At 28.5% G+C, this 9,789-nt stretch overlaps 2 protein-coding genes across 6 annotated transcripts; one reads left to right on the top strand and one right to left on the bottom strand.

Moving 5' to 3' along the window:
• Window positions 1-12: 12 nt before the first annotated feature.
• Window positions 13-4,592, top strand: LOC124948915 (inositol polyphosphate 5-phosphatase K-like). Of its 2 annotated transcripts, XM_047493242.1 has the most exons (9): window positions 13-715; window positions 877-990; window positions 1,059-1,139; window positions 1,247-1,394; window positions 1,508-1,683; window positions 1,756-1,983; window positions 2,081-2,234; window positions 2,322-2,511; window positions 2,590-4,592. In XM_047493242.1, exons 1-9 carry the CDS (start codon window positions 690-692, stop codon window positions 2,769-2,771), a joined length of 1,299 nt encoding a protein of 432 aa, XP_047349198.1. In that variant the 5' UTR covers window positions 13-689; the 3' UTR covers window positions 2,772-4,592. The 2 variants fall into 2 exon arrangements, with proteins under 2 accessions (XP_047349198.1, XP_047349200.1); XM_047493244.1 differs by lacking the exon at window positions 13-715 and having other exon boundaries at window positions 1,299-1,394.
• Window positions 4,593-4,772: 180 nt separating this feature from the next.
• On the bottom strand, window positions 4,773-9,148 carry LOC124948912 (G-protein coupled receptor Mth2-like). Of its 4 annotated transcripts, none has more exons than XM_047493232.1 (7): window positions 8,920-9,148; window positions 7,665-8,430; window positions 7,084-7,322; window positions 6,224-6,390; window positions 5,858-6,091; window positions 5,394-5,663; window positions 4,773-5,291 (listed from the first exon to the last, which is right to left on the bottom strand). In XM_047493232.1, the coding sequence occupies exons 2-7, from the start codon at window positions 7,872-7,874 to the stop codon at window positions 4,837-4,839; spliced, it is 1,575 nt and encodes a 524-aa protein (XP_047349188.1). In that variant the 5' UTR covers window positions 7,875-8,430; window positions 8,920-9,148; the 3' UTR covers window positions 4,773-4,836. The 4 variants fall into 4 exon arrangements, with proteins under 4 accessions (XP_047349188.1, XP_047349189.1, XP_047349187.1 ...); XM_047493233.1 differs by having other exon boundaries at window positions 7,665-8,095; window positions 8,276-9,148; XM_047493231.1 differs by having other exon boundaries at window positions 7,665-8,095; window positions 8,203-9,148.
• Between the last annotated feature and the right edge of the window lie 641 nt (window positions 9,149-9,789).

The raw sequence follows: 9,789 nt of genomic DNA on the forward strand, positions 1-9,789 counted from the left end.
CATTTTATATTTTTGACGAATGAGTGAAAAATTAATAAACTATTTTACTCGTCGATCGTTATGAGACAGAAAGGATTGATTTTTTTTCTTTTTTTTTTCTTTCTTTTTTTCTCTTTTTTTTTCTTTTTTTTTTTTTTTTTTTTGACGAATGTTTCACGTACGAATAAATAAATAAAAATTTCCATATACACGATGGCAGATATTACGATAATTAAACTTTAAGTAAATAAAATTTGAAAGTCGATTTAATGGGATATATGATGTAAAGAAATGTTTGCAAAAATAATCGATATAACGGCGAAAAAATAATGAATAAATAAGGAGTATAGATCGGCTTTTGATAATTTAAAGAGGATCGTGCTAGGGCACCAACGACAGGTTGCCGTTTTATGTCACGTGGTTACAGTTAAGCGGGGAAAGGTCTTCCCGTGTTGCTTGTTTCGAAATGTCAACAATTGTCAACAATATGGCCTTGTGAAATAATCCGTATGTGGTAATAGCCAAACGTTTTTGTGCAAGTAATATTGAATTAATTTATAAGAGTATAGCTCGATGGACTTCGATTGATACGTACACGTAATACGAACAGCATTAACGATATGTACTATCCTAACCTTAAATTTAGAAATCAACATCAGTTTCACTAAGATAATAAAAATCTTTCAAAATTTTACATAACGATAAACGAAATGGCAGGACAATTAGAAAGACTAAGGTAAGTTAGGTTTTAATTGATTATGTTTATGCATTTGTAAACAATTAAAATTAATCTTAATTGCAGAAAAAATAAATGTTGCAGTTAAACTAAAACATTTGTTTAAAAATGAAATTGTTAATCGAATTCTATATGCTTATTTATTTTCTCTTATTGTTAAGAATTTACTTTGTTACGTGGAACGTGGCCACTAAGTATCCTGTACAAGATTTGCATCAACTTTTAAATATTACACATGGAAATATAAAATCTTTACCAGACATATATTTTATTGGGTATGTTTAATAATTTTAATGGCTAAAGAAATTGTTAGAAAAGTGAAATTGATTATATTTTGTATTAGACTACAGGAAGTAAAGGCACAACCACAGAATATGGTATTAGATATTATTTTTCAAGAGGATCCATGGACCAAATCGTTCAGGCAAGTTTTTACAGAATTATTAATCTTTAATAATTTATCTATTATATCATGACGATTAGATGTTTTTAACCAATATAAATTCTATATGCCAACGCTAATAATTACAGAGAAGTATTAAAAGATTACGATTATGTGAAAATCCGTTCTCAACGGTTACAGGGTCTTGTTTTAAATATGTTCTGTTTAAGAAAACATATTACTCATTTAAGATTGGTAGAAGCACAATATACGAGAACAGGATTTGGTGGAATGTGGGTAAGAGTTAGATACTATAATTTGTATATATACAAATCATTTTTTTCAAAAAGGATACATGTATTTATACATATATACATATGTGTACATATATATATATATATATATTTTAGGGCAATAAAGGTGCCGTAAGCATAAGATTGAATATATATGGCGTTAGCATTTGTGTAGTAAATACACATTTAACGCCTCATGATCATCTATTAGCAGATAGAATAGCAGATTATAATACTATTCTTAGAGAACATTCTTTTAGTGCACCTGACACATCAAACATTTTATATCATGAGTTTGTATTTATTTCTATATGCATATTAATTTCTATGTTAAGATAATGGAAAATTTGTTTTTATTTTCTTAGTTATGTATTTTGGATCGGGGACTTGAATTTTAGACTTCATGGGGAAGATCTAACTGCAATTGATATTGATTTATTGGTTAAAAAAAATAAATTGAATCTACTTTTGGAAAGGGATCAATTGAAATTGGTGATGAGGAATGGCGATGCATTCGCAGAACTAAATGAAAACAATATTGAATTTCCTCCTACGTACAAATTTGAATTTGCTTCGCAGGAATTTGATCTCAAGTATATCACGATTTATACGTCTTATGAATAAATTATTAATTTAATTATAAGATTATGTAAACGATTCAAAATTTGTATTTGAATATTTCTTTTGTAGACGCCGGCCATCTTGGACAGATAGAATTTTGTATAAAGTTAATGCAGACGTATATGACGATGTTACATTAAGCGCCCTACAACTTAATTACAAGAGTCATTCTAATTACATTCAATCTGATCATAAGCCTGTAACCGGTGAATTTGATATTATGGTATTGAAAATTTTCTTTTTTCTTTTTTTTTTTTTTTCCACATATATTCCTTATTTTGTACACATACATTTAAATGTATTTATTTAGATCAGACCAAATGTGGAAGACCATGGCGTAGAGTTTCAACCAGTTTCTGCTTGGTTTATAGACGAAGAAAATTCAGTATCGTATAAATTGATTGGAGATGTAAGACCAGTAAGTGGAGATTGGGTGGGTCTTTTTCATAATCAATTTTCTAGTTTAGATGAATATATCGTCTATGAATATGTTGTAAGAGGTAAGAAGAGATACAATTTATTTGATTTATTTTATTAATATTTTTATATGTTGTCAAATAAGTTTTAATTACTGTTAGGTAGAACAGCAGAAACTTCAGAAGTGGAATCTTCCGAACCAATAACGGAAAGAATATTTTTTAGCGATTCGGCCCTTAGAATTCCTGGAATGTATCGTTTAGTTTATGTAGCGCAACGCGGTGATCTCAGAGGAATTCTTGGTATGAGTCCACCATTTCCAGGTCATCGCAGACCACTTTGATTGAATCTCTCCTCTAAATCCAGACAAATTAGTTGAATTATTTTCACGGTAATCTATAATTTAGGATTATTAATGAAAATGTTTTATCGGTGTATGATACGAATCAGTTTGATTTTGATCATTAATTTTAATTAACGGGCCTAAGAAGAATAATCGACCAAAAGGATTTACAAATTCTTTCTTTTTTTTTATGAATATAGAGTAATATATAAAAAAATAATGACAATTACGATTAAGGAAACGAAAAGAAAAGAAACATAAAATGTACGAATAGTTTGTTCATTTTCTGCATGTTAGTTACGTTAGAAATCGTATCGTTTTTAAATGAATTACAAACTTTCTTTTATAATATGAAAATTGGTTAATCAAGCGATTTCAGTGGCACTTGCAGCAAAGGTTGAATAATTTTTAAATGCAGAAACAATTGATTTGATCTCATTTGACATAAAATTAAAAGAACAATTATTTTTTATTAATAAATGATACCCAAAATAGGAATAGTATATCGTACTGTTTAAATATCGCTTTTAAATGCCTTAACCATAAAAGGTTAATCGAATACTTATTTCCTGCTATTGTGATAATTCCATCGAACAAAGAAACATAATCTATAATATTCGTGTTGAAATTTAATGGAGGAAAATATCTGGCATAATATTCTATATATATATATTTATAGTTACTATATTATTAGATATTAGACAATTTTGTTTATAATATTTTTATGTTATTTTTGGTACCTGGTTAATGCTTCTGAGTTTATTGCTCGGATGCACTCGCACTTAATTACCTTATATCTCGAAGAGCTTATTAGAGTGAATTGACGCATTTTATAAATGTAATCAATTGTTGTAATCATATATGCACGCGTGCACTCTTTTGAGACATTTTAGATCATTCGTTATTAAATAACGAGGCTTATTGACTGGATATGTAGGTCAATGTTATGACTTGCTATTTTAAAATATACCAGTTCAGGTTTACGATGTGTATGAATACAAAATAATAAATATATACAATGATATACATACATATATATATATATATATATATATATATATATATATATATATATATATATATATACACGATATATATAACGATGAAAATAAAATGTAACAGTATTTTTTATCAGTGCATTTCATTGTTCAGTAAACCTTTATTCATTAAGTAGAGGCATAAGATATTATTATAATTCGTATAAATATTTTTATTAAGAAAAATATTATCATTAAAATATTTACACGATCGGTTGTATTTAAATAGATTTACTTTATATAAATAAATAATAATAATTGTCAATTAGACGTTGAATAATATTAAAATAGTGTATAATATATTGTAGTGAAATAACGATAACAAGAATATGACACGATGTAATTTACATGATTTCTTCAAGGTCTGTTTACAAGTTAAACGATAAAACGATCATTTAATAATAGAAAGAGAGATCATTTAATAATGAAAATGTTAGAATTAATGGCATATTACTACTAATGGTTAGATAACAAATGTACAGATACATAAATAACACTCAGTTATACACCAATATAGCTGAGCATGGTGAGAAAACATGTTGTTATTAGATTGTTGCATAATTACTTTAGCATTTTCTTAAAATACTCTCCTATGTTTGAATTTTTTCCTTAAAAATAACGTACAATCGAATAAACGTACACTTTTGTAACAGATCAAAAAAAAAATATATATATTCAACATTAAAATTTAACATAAAAGAACATTACTAATTATATAATAATTAAATTCATTAAATAATTATATCAATTCTAATTTTTGTTTTATCAGTACGTTGTCGAATTGAATTTTGACATTAAAAGTATATATATATATATATATATATATATATATATATATATATATATATATATATGTACATTAAATTTAATCGTTTTAATATAAAACACGAGACACAAATACAGTTGTCAATTACGTAATACCAAATATAGTCTTTATAAAGGTCAAGTTATCACTTATTTATGAGGGCCAGCGATATTTTCTTTTTTTTTTATATTCCTTTCTTTTTTTTTTTTTTTTTTTTTTTTTTTTAATTTATGACCGTAAGTAAACTAAAAACAGCGGTATCAGGTTGTGGTTCAACGACGTCGATACCACGAAATCTTTGTATTCTATACCAAATGAAGTCTCTAGCTGGTCTACGAAGTACAAAGAGACCAAAAACAAGAAGACCTTGTAAAGCATTCACTAGATCGTAGACGGACCAATCGAAGGGATTACCACCGGTAAACCATGATATCAATTCCATGGTCCAAGTTAAACTCATCAATGAATATAATACTATGCAGACTATAAATGTTCTCTTCAAACTACGAAACATCCTTTGGTCTTGCCGATCGGATTCCAGATTTCTGGCTAATCGCCTAAGCGATAGATCTTTTTGGTATCGTCTTATCGTTATTCCAGTTAAGATAAAAAATATTAAATTGACTAGTAAGAGCAACCCAACTGGCACAAAAAAGAATGGCATCGTCTTGATGTCCGCTATAATAATATATATAGATATATATATATATTAGAAACATTTTTAATTGTTATAAAATATTGTTATGAATTATTATTTAATGGACACTTGAAAGAACTTACGTTTAAACCAACAGTTGTCGTTTTCGCTAATGTCGTTTGGTTTTATGTATATCATTGGTATCGTCGGGTTGAGGTCCATTATTATAGATAAAAGAATAAAAATACCTGAAGATCCCCAAGCCCATATCGAGTAATAAAAAAAGAGTACATTAGGTTTTATTCTTTGGTAGGCAACATGATGAACGTGATTCCTTATTAACAACCATGTCTCGATGCACATTACGTTCAACCAAAAATAACATGCCACGAACGAGAATTCAATGACGAAGGCTGTAAAAAAAGAATCTTTCGTTTAATATATTAATTATAAATAATAGAGCATGGTATTACATCAAAATGGGAAAAGGAGAGCAATGAGATGATAATCAATTTAATTATTTTTATTACGTTCGATCGATTATACCTTAAAGAGAATGAAATATTGATAGAATTTCAAATTGATCGATTTTTTTTGTTAAACTTACCTATGCATATACATGTATGACCTTCCCAATGTACACCGCCAAGTTGCGTAATGGCTAAACCGGTGAACGCTAAAGCGAGACATCCACAATAATGACAAAGTATTTTTCCATAGATATCTCTCAACCTGGGCGTTATTGAAAAGGCTATTATGGTGAGTATTAAAAATGGTACGGATATTAAAAGTCCACAGGCATAAAATATTATTCTAGCGTCTGCCATTAATATTTTATTATCTAAAACAAGAGAAATCGGTAACGCGTAATTTTTTACTTTTTCTTTTTTTTTTTTTTTTTTTTTTTTTTTATTGTCTTGAAAATCTTAACAATTACGTTCATTTTTCGTTGAACGTTTATCAATTTATATACCTTTCGGAAAGCATATCACTATTATCAGACCTAACGTTGGGGTGATTTCCATGCAATAATCTTGGCCAGGCATGAGGATTCGAGGAATAGAGTCGGGTAAAGAAATTGAACCGTTAAGTAAAAGATAATGTTCTTCTTCTTGATCGTTTTGTTGTATTACCGAGACTCTGAAATAAAAAGGAAAAGAAAAGAAAAGAAAGAAAGAAAGAAAAAAAAAAAGAGGAATGCTTCTCATTAAAAATCATTTGAAATTGTTAAACGCGGAGAAGTTAATGCGAACGATTCTTCTTCCTCGTATACCGATAAAAAAAACCCCAAATATATTTATTCGATGATTGTTTTATCGATTGGAAGACGATCACGGCACATTCCAATGAATCGTTAAAAAATATATGATAGGTTTACGTAAGAATACAATGATAAACTCTACGTTGAAACTGATTACGATGATACTTGGTGATACCTGATCCGGCCGAACATTGATAAGCCCGAAGAAATAATAATTCTTCGTTTTTCTTTCTTTCTTTCTTTTCTTCTTTTTTTTTTTTCTTTTTTTTTTTCTAACAATAGATAAATAATATTCTTCATAAAAAAAACCTACATGCAACATCGCGTTTATAATCAAGATTGTTTTTCTTTTCTCTATCTCTTTCTCCCCCCCTCCCCCCTCCCCCTCCCCCTCCCCCCTCTCTCTCTCTCTTCACATTTCGAATAATGTGATGCCCGTGAGAAAACACATCCATCACGTTTATCGAAAATATTCATCTTTCATTTTATTTCACACTTATCGAATTATTTTATTATTTATTGATAAACAATGAAAAATATTAAATTTTTCTTATTGTTAATAAAAATAATACCTCTTTGAGTGACAAGGTTCGCCGACGAGCGCAACGAAACGATTACGTTCATTACCTGGTATCTCAATACCAGATGAATTATATTCATGAAAAGGTGGTGAGAACATTAACTCCGATGTATTCGATGGAATGCATTTCCTACTTTGATCTTTTTTTAAAATTAATATTTGACCCGTTGGACAACATTTTCCAACTAACGGTAGATCTTTATAGTCTTCCGGTATAAATGTATCGTTTTGCTGTGAATAAAAGAAAATGAAATACAATACATTTTAAATTAATATTTGAGAAAGTTTTACGACGAGTATAATTAATTCACTAGGATATAAATTAAAATTCACGTAGAAAGTGTTTTTATGAGAATAAATGTAAATCAATAACGTTTCCGTAATAAAAATTTCATTTAAAGTCAAAGTGCATGTAGAATCGTGAAAAAAATCGAATTCGTCGATTCAACTCTTTAGGATTATCATGCGATTATGTACTATATATATATATATATAGACACACACACATATACCGCATAATTTATGTACTCAGTATTGATTAAAAATTTTGTAATGAAATAAAAATCAACATACCAATGATATAGAATGAATGACAGGCATTATACTCTCGACGATAATTAGTCTTGACATAAGAACGAAGAGTAAAAACGAAGATGTTAAGTTGCGCATAATACTGCACAAGTTTCTTTTCGAATTGCTAAGTCGATGCATGTCGAATTTCTTTTCTCTTTCTTCTTTTTTTTTTTTTTTTCTATCAAGAAATACACTCAGAGAGAAATTCATTCACCTTTCGGACGATTGGCATTAAGAAATCTTAAGAAGACCATTTGTCGTTTATGAATGATTGACATATTGTTCAAACAATTTGTCTTTTCCTTTCTTTTTTCTTTTTTTTTTTTTTTTTTCTTACGATCAACAATCGATTCCTTTCGTGTTTCTCTCGTCGATTTTTTTTTCTTATTCTTCGGTATCTTCCGTTTCACCTTGACATTTTCTTCACTGGACTATCAGTAATACATATTTATGTCAGTTATATTAGATTTTCAAATGGATATATTAATGGACATATTTTTCATGGAATTATTTCTTGAAGTTCTTCGTTTAATTATACCTTTTCTTGTATCTTCGACAATAATTTAACACACAACTTTTCGATTAACGGACAAACTTACGGACAAACTTACCAATCAGATACATTCGAGTTCTCGATATTATCTGACTCGTTCGACGTTGAAATGTACGTTTATAAAGTGCAAATTAATGACTTCATCTTTTCGGTATCTCGAAAAATTCGGCGTGGGCAATCTTCTTAGAATATAAAATTCAGAGAACGTTATTCCTAGAGATGAAAGAGAGAATAGGAATGAATGAATGGCCAATGACTTGGAAATTCTGCTATTTCTTTTCTTGATCACGTAAGCTGTCGTAACAAATCGAAAAAAAGTCTGTCGAGTGTATATAGTAATCCACGAAATACACGTGCCTTTCAGATTTCGCTTTTTTTCTTCTTTTCTCTTTTTTCCCTTTTTCTTTCTTTTTTTATTTTTTTCTTTCTTTTTTTACCGAAATGTTTGCTTTGACTGTGAGTAAGAATTCGGGACGAAGATGAATCGATAGGGATCGAGGGAGCTGTTCTATTGATTCAATCTGTCTTTCGGAAAAGAAAAAAAAAGGAAAAAAAAAAAAAGAAAAACAAAAACCTAATATAACACACGTGTTGGATTATGATGTTCGTGTATTAGTTTTCAAATGACTTTTCTTGTATATTTTTGATAAATTTGATCAATCGTAAAAAATAAATATAAGAAGTAAGTGTAATAATTCGCACTTTCTTTCACGATCGTAACCATTTCTCACGTTATATTCAAATATGTATTTTCATGAGAGATACGTCCGGTCTATCGAAATTGAATTAACCGATGACGCAGACACAGAACGCGTTAAAAACACCGATTTCATGTAGTTTGCGGATCCACGTCTGCGAAGGCACTGGCCAGACTCCTCAAGACTCTCAAGGTTTTATCGTTTAGTGCTCGAGATCGTTTCTACGTATACAAAAAGAGATACCTACACATAGACTTTCTAAGATGATACAATATTAAATTTGCCGTCGTTTCATTTCAAAATTTACAAATCTTTTCTATTATTCTTTCTCTTTACGATCACCATTGACGTTTGCTTTCATTTTGAAGATTTATACAAGTAATTATGCTTTAACTATAATAAAGCAATGAGCTGGAGAATATACTAAGAACAACGTAAGTAAGTGGTTCATAGTAATCCTATTTATTCTATTTTTAAAAAATGTTTCCATTTGAATTTTTATTGAATAAATATACGATAAAAATTCAAACGCTAACGTTATTTATTTTTTATATTAAAATTTAATTCATTTGATTTTCTTCTTTTTTTTTTTTTTTTTTTTTATTTATTTATTATTAATAAAGAAAAACAACTTTTGATTAACATTTTTTAATCATTTTAATATTAGCCAGTGTCAACTCATGACAACGAAATGTGAATGCAATGAAGATGATTGATTCGAGTGTTTTAATTTTAAATTATAGACGAGTATATTAGAATATATTAGCGTATTATAATATGTGTTCAAAAAAAATTTAATTGAGATTAATCATCTTAAAAATATATCAAAGAATTTTATGCGGTATGATTAAATAATTTTTTTTTTTTAACGAAG

The sequence above is a fragment of the Vespa velutina genome, chromosome 4, assembly GCF_912470025.1.
Source record: "Vespa velutina chromosome 4, iVesVel2.1, whole genome shotgun sequence".
In the NCBI taxonomy this organism is placed as follows: Eukaryota; Metazoa; Arthropoda; class Insecta; order Hymenoptera; family Vespidae; genus Vespa; species Vespa velutina.